The following is a 14,416-nucleotide window of genomic DNA, read 5'->3' on the forward strand; positions in this document are numbered from 1 at the left end:
GTCAGCGATTTATGCCCCAAATCCTAGGAGAGAGGAAAAAGCACAACGTCTACACATATGTATTCAGTGTCATTCGGAAATATTTGTGCAGAATGCAGGAATGTGTGAAAGGGAAGTTCCAGCGTGTTTGTGATCAGAATCCAATCCAATTCAATACTCTTTATTTATAGAGCCCATTTAGAACAACAGCGTTGAGCCAACGGAATGGTGTCTGAGGCTGAGAGGAGAAGAGAAGAGGAGAAGACGGACTGCCTCTGCCTCGAAAGTAAGGCTGGCACGGCAGGACAAACAGCCATCAGGGTCCCAGAGGAACCCTGAGAGAATGGGGGTCACTGTGCTGAGCCCCGCCATAGATCAGCACAAGACAAACACCAAGGACTGACAACATGAAACCAAATGTCCCTGTTCTGGATCTGGGGCCGAATATTCGCCTGGAAATAGAAGGTTGTCTCAATAGAACGAAACAAGTAATCTGAGATGTTTAAAGGAGCTATAGTCAACTTTTTCTTGAAAAATGATCCTAAAAATAAAAATAATGTTTCGAAAATATTTTATGAAAAAATAAGCTTTATATATGTGTTTCAATTAAAAAATTACCACAAAAAGGGTAAAATAATGATAAAATAATCATTTTGGCCATTGTCGGGCCGACACTTTGTTTACATCCTAGTCTAACACTATCAAAGAATAGACTAGAATGTAAACAAACTGTCGGTCCGACAATGGCCAAAATTATTATTTTATCATTATTTTACGTTTTTTTAGGTCATTTTTGAATTGAAACACATATATGAAGCTTATTTTTTTATAAAATTTTTTTGAAACATTATTTTTATTTTAGCATCCGTTTTTCAAGAAAAAGTTGACTATAGCTCCTTTAAATATCTGCCTGTGTGAAGCAAGTAGTTTAGATTGTATTTTATGAGATTTTATACAATGTCATTGAGTGACGTTTTGTTTTGCAAACTAGTTTTACACGTCGTGGACCTTTTTGTTTATTTGTGAGACCCCAATGGAGTCAAGTAATTTATTGTGCTTCATCCTCGAATGTTTTTAATCAATGAGTACCATTTGTGGTTTATTTTTTATTTATATAAACTAAGAAAGTAAAATGCATGCATTCAGAGAGTAAAATAAATAAGTAGCATTGGGAAGCAATGATTCCCGAGCTATGTGGCCCCCATAGATCAGGAACCTTTTAGACATGATTCAGCCAGGGATTAAACCCTGGCCTCCAAATTTCAGGGCAGAAACTCTAACCACAAGGCCACTGAGCACAAAGCACCTCCACATCAGAGTGTAGTAAAATATATGTGAGAACTTATGCTATCTTTTTTTCCCCCACGATTTTGCCAACCATTTTCACCCAGTGCCAATTGCCTATGTAATCCTGGGCTCTGCTCTCCCTCTGCCGCGCCTGGGGAGACAACAGACAAACCTCATGCTTCCTTCAATGCATGGGTAGTCCAAGTTGTTTCTTTTCACCTGACAAGGGGAATTTCCCTGGGATGGATGTAGCATGTGGAAGGAACACGTTATTCCAACCAGTTCCTTTCCCCTCCATCAGGCGCCCCGGCTGGTCAGGGGGAGGCATTATTGAGACCAGGATTACTGCATGTTTTTGTGAGGGTATCAACCCTAGGAGACACGGGGAGAACATTATGCTATCTTTTTTGAGCGGTGCCTCAGCGCTCTAACTGTGTGTGTAGGTATCAGGGGGCCAGTTGTCCGGATTTAAAATGAAGCAAACACAGAACTAAAAGTTCCTATGATTGGCCACTAGTTGCGCTGTTCTGGTACCAGAAGCAACATGTTCTCCTTTCATTTCCCCAAAACTTTTAGATTTCATTTTCTTACCTTGTCCTTAATAAACATTGTCCTTGTACTTTATGGTTCCTATCACTAGTTTAAAGCCTCGTTTAAATCACCATGATATGCTTTTTGTGAAAATGGTCCAATTTATTGTCTCCACCAGTGAAAGCATGGGGGAGAGTATGTTTTCCCCTCGGTCTGTGCGTGCGTGCGACCGTGCGTCTGTGCGTCCTCGCAGTTTGTTACCAATTATCTCAGTCGCCGTTGGCCCGGTCGCTGCCAAAATGAGCACACACACTCCCTGGATGCCAATTCAGAACCTCTGACCCACATTTTTCAAATGGGCCTGTTCTAGCGCCACCATGAGGCCGATGTTCGCAAAACACATTTCTGTACACTACTATTTTGTCCAAAAAGCCTACAAATCGGTAGGCAGTATCTCGACAGTCATGTGATCAACATAGATCTGTCCGATTTTGCATATTCTATCCTGATTGGCTAAGATTGGCTTCCAAAGTTTGTAGGATTAAGCCGTTTTGAACAAAATGCCTCAAATCACAAACGCAAAGTGCAAATTATCATGAAATCGCACACACACATTCCCACTAGGCATGTCTGTATGCATGTCTGTATGCAATACCACTGGGTGAACAAGTGTAGCGCTGTTGAACAGCCTTACATTAACTCATTGTGTGCCAGGCCCGATAATCCCGAGATTATTTCAATGTCTTTCCCTGCCAGGCCCGATAATCCCGAAAAAAAAATATATATATATTTATTATTATTTATTTTTTTCAAAAATGTTGCTTTTATGTTATTATTATTATTTGTGGATTATTTGCTGATAACTTGCTGATAACTTTGTGAATGTTTATGAAGACAGAATGGCAAATAAACACCTTTTGTTCAAAAAAAAAAATCAAAAAAAACTTTTGACCCCAAAAAAATGTAGTAGGCATGATAGCAATCGCGAAATTGCATGTTTAACCCCCATAGCAACCCCATCTTTCAAACATGGCAGCCATCTTTGTTTACATTTTAGGAAAACATAATGGCTGCCATCTCATGAATGCCTGAACGGATTTCCATTCAGATTTTTTTGTTTGAAAGCTGTGAGCAATGTGGACACCGGTGGTGCATTATCTAGGCATGGGTGTGCATGATCCGTGCACTATGAATTACATGGAAGTCTATGGAGACTGGAGGCATATGTACGAAGGTATTGTTAAATGGCAGGGAATGTGTTGTTTAATGGACTACACAAGAGTTCATATAGCTTTAAATGTGTCAAGGCGGAGGAGACAGAAGTAGACAACGTGCCAGACAGGATAACAACGTGCGGTGATAAATCTGATAATATGACCACCAAGGGGATCATGAGCTAAAACTGATATCACAGCAGACTACTACTGAAGAGGAGGGCGTGTTGTATAAATCAGAACGACAAGTCGGTATTTAAACTGAATGCGCCTGTGGGACGGAGCAATCACTGCGAGGCTGACGGCTGATTGCATAATCACAGTGATGCATCGAGAAATAACTTGAGTGTGTGACACAAGTAAAATCCTCATTTATTCTTTTTTTTTTTTACTCTGAGAGTGTGTACAATATGGAACCAAATGTGGTTCCAATTGCACACACTCTCAGAGTTAAATTGCCACTGAGGATTTTATTGTGTATAAAGTCATAGCTCAACAAAAACATAATAAGAAATAAAGAGGTGAGTGCAGAGGTCCTCCAAATCTTTGTGAGACAGAAACGTTTTTTTTTTCTTTTTTTTTTCTTTCTTTTTTCTTTTTTTTTTTGAGAACTTTAGCCAAAAATAGCAGATCTAACGCGAGGCGTTGTGAGCTTGTAGATCAGCTATGTTTGGCTTGGTGTAGAGGGGAAAAAGAGCAGACTAAGTACAGAGTGAAAGGTCAAGTTTATTAAGTATTCACGGATCAAGTGGTTAAATATCTGAAAACACAAATTGACATGTATCCAAAATACATGGATGATTGTGCTGTCAAACGATGAAACTATATGGACGCTATGAAAAGGTTGTGGGGGTCCCTGCTTCATCTCTCTCTCAACTAAGGGGTCCTTGGCATGAAAACGTTGAGGACCCCTGCACTATGGTAACAATATGGTCTCAGAATGCTGACAGAGGGTGGTTGAATTTTGTCTATATCACCTCTAAGATACCAAATGCAGCTGGGTGACTGACAGCTGCCTCATAGGCGTGACGCAGGGAAATAAGCAGCCTTATGCCACCTAGCTGTTGTGATGTGTGATGCGTATAGTGTGACCTCCAGTGGGTTGAATGTCGTCTCTAGCACCTTAGCATGTCCAACACAGCTCTGTGACGGCTGCGCCATACTGTAGGTGCGACTTGGGGAAATAAGTTATGTAGCCCATGGGCCATACGAGATGTCGGTATCGGAAAGGTGGCAAAGGTTATCATGCATTTTTGAAAATCTCTATATCTGTAGATTATAATTTGGTATGATAACCCTTTCTGAGACACAGCTAAATTGGTGTTATCAGCTGCTAGAGTTGGTGTCCCATTAACTTTACATTAAAGGGGTCCTGCCACGCCCGAAGTTGTCATAGTAGTAAACAGTGGGTGACTGTGGGTCACGTGGTCTCTCTGAAAACACTTTGAAACTGCACGCGACGTGTGTCTGACTAACCTCACATCACCAGACTGGTCACCACTCTTTCCACCATCCCCACGAAAATGTATTTTATATCTAGATCTGTGTATATACAAATTATATTTCCACACAAATGTGGTTGTTACGGCCAGCCGTATTTGTATTAATTATTATATATTTGTATTTGGTTATAATTTTGGTATTGATGATTAGTTGAGAATATATTTGTATGTTGTGGCTTGTGTTATATTGTTTCCCATTTGTGTTCCTATAAGGTGGAGAATGATGCTGAGAGAGAGAGAGAATGCTGTGAGACTGGAGAGTTGGGTGTTGTGCTGATTGGTGGAATTGAGTGTGAAGTGGTTGATTGAATCCAGGTAGTGTTGCAGATTGACATGCCCGCCTCTGGCCCTGTCCCCTACTCCTCATTCGTCGATCCCGTCCACGCCCTAGCCATGGTTGGCTGTGCTTCTGGTCATCATCTATAAAGCTTCACTTTGCTCTGATACTGTTGGGGACTGGCAGCTATGAAAGCAGCAGAGACTCAAGCCCTCTTGTCTGCCAGCCTTTTGTGACCTTTTTGTTTTGTTAAGCCCTCTTGTCTGCCAGCCTTTTGTTTTGTTAGTTTTCCTTTAGTTACCTTCGGTACTTTAGTTGTTTTTCTGTGAATTAATAGTTTGTTCAGTTTTGATTCATTTGTAAACACTGTGTATTCACGTAGGGGTGTTTTGGTACGTTTGTTTGGTTCCCTTGTTTGTTCCTGTTTTTCATTAGTTAGGTGAGTAAGGTTAGTAAACTGTAGGGTTTTGGTCAGGGGTTTGTGTTAGGGGTATTTTCTTTAGTAGTAGTAAGTTTTGATTATTGTAAACCAGCACCCTGAAGCTCACTTTCACTTATAAAAGACAAAATTTGAGATTTTCAGTCTCTGCTAAAAAATATATAAAATAAATTCATCTTTTTGAAAAGCTGTCGTCCTCCTCATTATGTTCTACTCCTACCCTAGACAGGGGTCGTAACACATCAACATTGTTCATGTGAATATGTTTGTTTATGCTTATGTGTTGGAGAAAAAAAAAAAAAACGCTAAATCAGCGAGTTGTTATTGTCGCGTCTCCCCGGGGACCAGCGCTCTATCCGCGGGGAGAAGAGGTAGAGAGACAGCCTGTCCTGAACGAGGAGGAAAGAGCATTACTACAGCATTTCTGAAACTGTTCATTTCAGCAATGTATATATCCTCCCTCAAGTCACTTATTTATACCAACATCGTCCACAATAAGTTGTTTTTTTATCCTTATTTATTGGAAATACAATGCTGGTTTTCACTCTCTCCTCCCTGATCTGATCTGATCTGATCTCCTCAATGTGTCTGAGTCTGTGACTGACTGACGGCTGACTGTCTCTCTCGCTCTCTGTAACGTGATCTCTCTGTGTGGGCGTGCGCGTGGGTGGGGAGGGGGAATCACAAGTTACAAGCAGGCAGGCCAGGCAGGCAATCCGCGAAATTCAACATGGATGATTCACATGACAGTAGCAGCCCGGTGGGTTCTGTAACTTCTGTTGAGGATTTTTCTCCTCCACCATCGCCTCCTCCAGCAGATCTGACGGATGTTGAAAGTTGTTGTACCTGTAGCAGTGAAAGTGATGATGATAACGACGACCGAGACCGATATGAACATCAAGCATTTGGTATACAACCATACATGTTCGAGCCCCTCATCGGAGCCGTAGCAGCAGCAGCAGCCGTAGATGTTCCAGAGCCAGAGATATACACCCACACGAAGGGATGCCCGCAGATCAGTGGTAGGGGTTTGTTTATAGTGTTGTTCGCTTGGATCAGTGGTAGGGGTTTGTTTATAGTGTTGTTCGCTTGGATGGAATAAATATGTGTAAAATGTGTCAAGGACCCCCCCCCCCCCAAATTGACATATTAGCCTGGGAACCCCCATAAGAATAGCGTTACAGCTCTGTAGCTCTATTCCCAACCATTTTAATTTCGAGGACCCCCAGTTTTACATGCATTATGCTACAGACTCCCATTTTATTTATTTATATCTCTATTTATTTTCTTGTATTTCTATCTCTGGGAAATAGTAAAAAGAATCAGCTCAGAGTGTATAAATGGACCCATTAGGGTCCATAGAGTCCATTTGGTTATATTTGTATTAAGGCTGGGACTTTAACTGATTAATTGCGATTAATTAATTACCGAAAATTAACGCGATTAAAAACATTAACGCATTTTAATCGCACCTAGTTTTTGCACCACAGAACCTTTCGGTTCTGTGGTGCAAAAACAAAAGTTTCGGGCATACCGATCATAGCGATGCACCAACCAAGAAGAGACAACAAACGCAAAGGGAGAAGTAGCCGATCAGAGCGCTTTGCTTGGCCCAGTGGATGCCAAATTTAGATTAAAAAAACTCACTCGTTGATTCACTCGTACAACAATATGTGTTTTACTTGAAAAGAAAATGCTTCTCAGGTCAAATATTGATGTGCGATTAAAATGCGATTAATTGCGATTAATTAATCACAGAGCCTGTAATTAATTAGATTAAAATTTTTAATCGCATCCCAGCCCTAATTTGTATACATTATGGGTTGCAATGCATACCCATTATTAGGGTCCATTTGGTTCCAAACTATCATTTAGCTGCATGGGGACCCCCTGAAACATCCTCATGAACCCAACTTTGAGAACCAATGCCTTTAATACTGCTTGTGTAACAGAGAGAGCCACATGGCTAATTTGCATATGTAAACTATAAAGAATAAAGACACACACACACACACACACACACACACACACACACACACACACACACACACACACACACACACACACACACACACACACACGTAACAGAGAGAGACAGTCAGCCAGTCTCAGTCAGTCAGGCGGACACATTGGGATCAGTGGGAGACGGAGGAGAGATAGTGAAACCCAGAACTAGCGTTATATTTCCAATAAATAAGGATAAAAAACAACTTATTGTGGACGATGTTGGTATAAATAAGTGATTTGAGGGAGGATATATACATGGCTGAAATGAACAGTTTCAGAAATGCTGTAGTAATGCTCTTTCCTCCTCGTTCAGGACAGGCTGTCTCTCTACCTCTTCTCCCCGCGGATAGAGCGCTGGTCCCCGGGGAGACGCGACAATAACAACTCGCTGATTTTTTTTCCCAACACATAAGCATAAACAAACATATTCACATGAACAATGTTGATATAACAACCACATTTGTCTGGAAATATAATTTGTATATACACAGATTTAGATATAAAATACATTTTCGTGTAGAGTTACTTCCTTGTTTTTAGTGACTGCTGGGGGTGAGGGGGAGAGTCTGCCCCTCAACCCGAGCAACAGCTGACCAGTACAGTATGTAGTAATAATGTAGTAATAATTTCTTAAGGTGACAGTAACCCTTAAGGTGTCATAACCTCTTTAAGTAACATATGAGGGGTCAAACTAGGGTTTTTTCGTGATTCTAAATCCATTGCAAACGTCTGTTTTGCATAAAAAACATTCATTGGGCTAAAACAGCCCCTAAACCATAGTCTTGTGGGGCAGTTTTTTAGCCCAAGGAATGTTTTTTGTGCAAAACAGATGTTTGCAATGGCTTCAGAATCATGAAAAAAAAAAAACTAGTTGACCCCTCATATGCTACTTAAAGGAGTAGTTCACCCCCAAAATGACTTTTTTTCTATTGATTACTCATGCCATGGAGAGTAGAGTTCAATAATATTTTTGGGTTTTTGTCACATTCCTAAGACAAAAATTTGATTCGAGTAAATTTTCCCCCATTGATTCCGGATGGTGACCCGTTTCGAAACGGGTCACCATCCGGAATCAATGGGGGAAAATTTATTGTTATCACATTTTTGTCTTAAACAAAAACCAAAAACCAAAAAATATTATTGAACTCTACTCTCCATGGCATGAGTAATCAATAGAAAAAAAGTCATGTTGGGGGTGAACTACTCCTTTAAAGCAGATTATTTTTTTGCTTTTTTCCCCTGTAATGTAAAGTTAATGGGACACCAACTCTAGCAGCTGATAACACCAATTTAGCTGTGTCTCAGAAAGGGTTATCATACCAAATTATAATCTACAGATATAGAGCTTTTCAAAAATGCATGATAACCTTTGCCACCTTTCGGATACCGACATCTCGTATGGCCCATGGACTAATGTTGGAGCTGTTGCGATGTGGAGCCCAGAGCGACATCCAGTGATTACATGTTGTCTATATCACTTTTAAAGGCCAGTTCACATCAATGATTCACGACACAACTCCTTGCAACTCCTTGCAACTACTTGCAAGGATTATCCCCAAATGGCAGTTGCAAGGAGTTGCATTGGTGTGGACTGGCCTTTAGACAGAGATGGGAAGTAACGAAGTACAAATACTTCGTTACTGTAACGAAGTACATTTTTCAGTACTTTGTACTTTACTGAGTAATTATTTTTCTGGGTACTTTTTACTTTTATCCGTTACATTTTAACACAAGTATCTGTACTTTTACTCCGCTACATTTTCAAAACAGGCTCGCTACTTTTATGTTAATGTTGTGCCGATGCGTGGCAGATCAAACAAAAATGATTAAAGCGCTTGATCATCATTCATAGAGGCTGCGGTGGTGACGCTCTGCTGCTGGCCAGAGTGAGAGTCACTGTGTCAAGTAGGAAAGCACCGGTCTATTTACTTCCTGTAACTAGACTACCAAATAAAACGAATCATATATCCTACATAATAGCCTAATACCCTATGCTCTTATTTTGAAATCCACGGTTTTTAGAGGAAGAGGAAGGAAGGTGGTTTAATTCTACCATCATGCTGTGTAAACCATTCATCTCGTCACAGCTCTTTCAAACAACAATTAATTCACGTGGATTATAACTACTATGGATTATAAACACAAGACTTTGGCCATGCTGCTGTAATGCACACGCGTTGGAAATGCGTTCTTTTTAACCTCCGAAGCTTAGGTGAGTCAGTGCCATTGCTTTTTATCTCATGCTGGATTATGGATAAAGTTCTGTATGGAAAAAGTTAAACGTTCTGCAGACTCTGCACAACTGTAGCTTCGGTCATCTTTGCCTCGCAAAAGCCTTTAGCGCGTGTGTGTGTGTGTGTGTGTGTGTGTGAGAGAGAGAGAGAGAGAGAGAGAGCGAGCGCGCGCGCGTGCGTGCCCTCATGCGCGTGCATGCATGCGTTTGTTTGAATTGATTGATTGAATACTTGATTAGCAGTTCGCATAGCAAACACACTACTGTATGATTATCATCCATACAGTCTGCATGGCTTGTTTACATTGGGGTCCTCTGACAGACATGCAAAACATCTTAAAGTATAACAGTCAGAAATCTGTCTGTCTGTGGATGTGAGATGTATTGTATTATAATTATAATTGAACAATGAAAACGACATTCTTATTAGGAAACCTTATCTGTATTTTAACATCAGTCATAATGGTGTAGGCCTACTTGGTGGTCAATTGGCACTTAAAAAAATGGGTTACAAAATCGTGGGATATACATATATTTTTTTATAATAATGATTGTTCTTGGAGAGTCAAATATTATCTATAACTGGTACTCAGTCTAAAAAAAAAACACTGCTGCATTTAGATTTCACATCATAGTAGGAAACCAATTCTGGGCCAGTTTTAAGACGTATGTTTGGTGGGGATCTTTTAATTTTAATATCCTTCAAATTCTAGAAATATACGGTAAAAATACTTTTACTTTTACTTTAAAAGTACTTTTCAAAGCACGTACTTTTTACTTTTTACTTGAGTAATTATTTGGAATGAGTACTTTTACTTTTACCAAAGTCGTTTTTTTCACAAGTACTTTTACTTTTACAAGTACAGAACGTGAGTACTTTTCCCATCTCTGCCTTTAGATATTCAATATTCTGTTTTACCTTGCTGGCTCTGAGGATCTGGAACAGGAGAGGCAGGCCGTGTGTGATGAGCTCCTCGGTGTACTCCTCCTCCTCTATGCAGCTGAACTCCTTCAGCAGACCCTGGATCAGTGGCCGACGGTTCTGCTGGAAACACGTGCGCAGAGACTCCAGCCAGGTGTGCAACGTCCACGGAACCCCTGGGAATTGGGGGGGAGAGGGAGAAACGCAGGTAAAAATGTATATTAAAACCCATTTAGGCCTAGAATTATTGAATGCTTTAACTATTAAAAAATTGCAGATATACAAGCTCACTGCGAGCTTGTAGATCTGCTATTTTTGAGAAAGTTGTGAAAATGTGTGCAAATCTTTGAATATTAGGCCTATGTATTTTTAAAGCGAACGTTTATAGCTCAAATTTTGCTTCTGGGTGGTCCCTGGAACTAAATATTTTGAGATGGGGGTCCGTGGCCAAATACATATCAGTTTGGGGGTCCTTCACATGAAAAGGTTTGAGAACCACTGACATAGTAGTCTCTCAAGAACAGACTAACTGAGCTCCAGTTAAGTGAAAAGGACCTTTTCTTTGACGATGGCTGGCCAGATTGCTGACATAGAAACATGGGTTTTTCAAAAAACCTTAGAAGGATTCAAAAGACAATTATAGAATCGGGTCAAAATTCTAATTTTCACGATTTTTCAAAAATAGCAGATCTACAAGCTCGCAGCGCGGCACTCGGTGCCGCGCTGTGAGCTTGTATATCTGCTATTTTTCAATAGTTAAAGCATAAAATAATGATACAAATAATGTGTACCCGTTCTAAATGGGTTAATCGCTTCGAAAACGATGAACACCAAAACCCACCCACCCTTGCAACTGCATCTGGACTACACAGCGAAATCTTGAATGTTAATTTACCTCTGCATGAAGTTAGAATGACACTCGGGATTTGACTGTGAAGTCTTACGATACTCATCCGCCCAAGGAAATGGGAAAAAAGTGCAGAAAAGGACGTCAATGGAAACAAGTCCACTGGACATTGTTGTGTTATCCTTTTAGACTAAGTGTATGACTATACTCGTGCTGTTTGCATTTCTGTCTAATACAAAAAATCAATAAATCAGTCAGAGTAGGCCTACAGAGCACTTCCTTAGTACTGTACACAGTGACATCCTCAGTGTTTATCGGCATTTTCCCACTTGAACACTTAGGATTTGACCGTGCTGAATGTGCTGTAACTGTGTGCGCGCAGACTAATAATCCAGGGGTCTTCCATGTTTTCAGGCCAAGGACCCCTTAGTTGAGAGCGAGACGAAGCAGGGACCCCCACAACCTGTTCATAGATTCTATATAGTTTCATTGTTTGACAGCACAATTATCAGTGTATGTTTGATTCGTGTCAATTTGTGTTTTCAGATATTTAACCACTTGAACCGTCAATACTTAATAAACTTGACCTTTCACTCTGTACTTAGTCTGCTCTTTTTCCCCTCTACACCAAAGCTCTTTGACAAAAATAGCCTGCTGCGAGGCGTTGTGAGCTTGTAGATCGGCTATTTTTGGCAAAGTGGTTAATATAAAAAAGGGGAAAAAAGGTTTTCTATCACCCAAAGATTTGGAGGACCCCCTGTAGTAACTATGAGGACCCCCTAGAGGATCCCGGACCCCCACCCCACCCCCCGTTGAAGACCCTTGTACTAATAGAAGGGAGACGAACCGAGGCTGCGTATGTCTATGGTGATGTCTACGTGTCCATGTTCTGAGCTGTGGTACATGGCCTCCTTCAGGGCCTTCAGCCTGGCCTTCCCCGCTCGGATCAGGTCGATCTGGGACGGCGTCCTCTCCTCCAGGTCCGACCCCTCCGCCAGGATCTCCTCCAGGGACAGGACGTCACCTTTGCCCTTCTCCGTCTGGGACAGCAGCTTGCGGAACACATTCCTAGAGGAACGGCAGTGAACAACAAGTGGTGGAAACAGGACTCCAATGCTTGACTTAAGTAAAGGTATACTGCAACGTAGAAATACTCTGTTACAAAGTCAAATCCGGAATTCCAAATGTACTTTTGTAAAAGTACAAAGGTTTTGGTATCAACATGTACTTAAAGTACTTCATGTAGAAAGTGCTCATAATGCAGAATGTCCCATTTTGCTTTTTCAAATGTATACACCTTTTGAAAATGGCAGATCTACAAGATCTGTAGATCGCCATTGGCCGAAATGTATTTAAAGGGCTGAAGTGGGAGCACCCGCTGGCCTACTCGTCTAGGTGCATACCACATTACCACATAGGCATTGATGCCTGACGGTGTTGCCGGTTCGATTCCTGATACCGGCGACCTTTGCTGCATGTCACTCCCTGTCTCTTCCCATATATTTCCTGTCAGTCTATTGTCCTATCGAATAAAAGCCCAAAACAAATCTTAAAAAAGGGCTTTAGTGGTTAAAGTGTGTTTTATAATAAAAATAAAAATTTAGAAAGTAACTAGTGATTAAACTATGTTTTCTAATAAGTGTAGTGTAGTAAAAAGTACAATATTTGTCTCTGAGATGTAGTGGAGTAGAAGTAAAAGTACTGGAAATTGGAAATACTTAAGTAAAAAATACCACAAAATTGGGGTACTGTCACTTTAAAAAGTCATCTTAAAATATGAGTTAATATTTTTATGATGTCATTGTGGGAATGCGCAATTATAAGCCAATCAAATTAATTGACTGTACTTAGACTACTTACTGTACTGGTCAGCTGTTGTTGGGGAGCGAGGGGCAGATTACACTGTGACATGAGTTTCAGACTATTTCAGACCGTTTTCAGAGAGACCACGTGACCTACTGTATCATACTATTATAATTTCGGGCCGTGTCAGCGGGCCTTTAAGTAGGCCTACAGTACTTGAGTAAATGTACTTAATTACTTTACACCTCTGAGGAATGGCAGTAAACAAACAACAACATTTCGGCTTGATTTGTTGTCTGCACGCATCAGCGTGAGGTATTTGACTTTGTATTCTGTTTTTTCTATGCATATTTATTCATGTATTCTGCCCTGTCTCCAGAATCTCTGGACAAGCAAGCTTTGCGAAAAACCCATTTACGGATGGATACATCATAGCTGCAAAAATGCATGAATAAATAAATAAAAATGAACTAACAATTACTGTACTGTAATACTACTGTACAACAGCTGCAATGTCAATTTCATGGACATGCTCTGATGACTCTCTCACTGTGAATGAGCTTGAGATTGAGTGCAGAGTATGCAGAGTAAACAGATTTTGTAGTGTGTGTGTGTGTGTGTGTGTGTGTGTGTGTGTGTGTGTGTGTGTGTGTGTGTGTGTGTGTGTGTGTGTGTGTCGAATATTCGAATATTTGGTGAATGCCCTAGCACACACACGCTAGGGCATTCATCAATAAATATATAAGTCGAATATTCGCTTATTTTAATTTTTTTATTGTTTTCTCTTTAAAAAATCTATAGTTTATCTTGGCTAGATAGGAAGTCATAAGAATGAGTTGTCAATGCCCCTGGTGGATGAATTTGTTAATGCTCTATACCAGGGGTTCTCAAACCTTTTTAGGCTGTGACCCCCAAAATAAACATATTTGAATGGGGACCCCCACCCTGACAAGCACTTGGAATTGTAGGTATTACATTTAATGTGACTCGGTTCCGCAGATAAACATTGTGAAAATAGCTGATCTACAACGCCTCGCGAGGCGTTGTGAGCATGTAGATCGGCTATTTTCACAATGTTCACCTCTTGCTTACTTAAAGGGCCACTTCACCTCTGGGACAACCCTATCTTATTTTATTTTTCTTTGGGACACGATCAACACAATCCTGAGTTATTTTTTGTGTTCAAAAAGCTTTTTGAGATATTTTAGTATTTCAGCATGACTAGTGATGCGTTTTGCATCATATGATGCAAAACGCATCACTGATGATGCAAAATGCATCACTAGTCATGCTGAAATACTAAAATATCTAAAAACACAGATTGAACGCAAAAAAATTACTCAGGATTGTGTTGATCGTGTCCCAAACAACAATA

The 14,416-nt window shown here is 40.5% G+C and overlaps 1 protein-coding gene across 1 annotated transcript in view; it reads right to left on the reverse strand.

Annotated features, from left to right (window-relative positions):
* btbd11b (BTB (POZ) domain containing 11b) overlaps positions 1–14,416 on the reverse strand; it is a gene marked incomplete at both ends in the record, with an annotated part of 195,861 nt that overhangs the window by 20,263 nt on the left and 161,182 nt on the right. The window contains 2 exons of the mRNA XM_080736565.1: positions 10,389–10,567; positions 12,086–12,306. Of these exons, the coding sequence (XP_080592691.1) occupies positions 10,389–10,567; positions 12,086–12,306 (400 nt within the window). The remainder of the gene's footprint in view (positions 1–10,388; positions 10,568–12,085; positions 12,307–14,416) is intronic.

This window comes from Nannobrachium achirus (genome assembly GCF_963921795.1).
Source record: "Nannobrachium achirus genome assembly, chromosome: 11".
NCBI classification, from domain to species: domain Eukaryota; kingdom Metazoa; phylum Chordata; class Actinopteri; order Myctophiformes; family Myctophidae; genus Nannobrachium; species Nannobrachium achirus.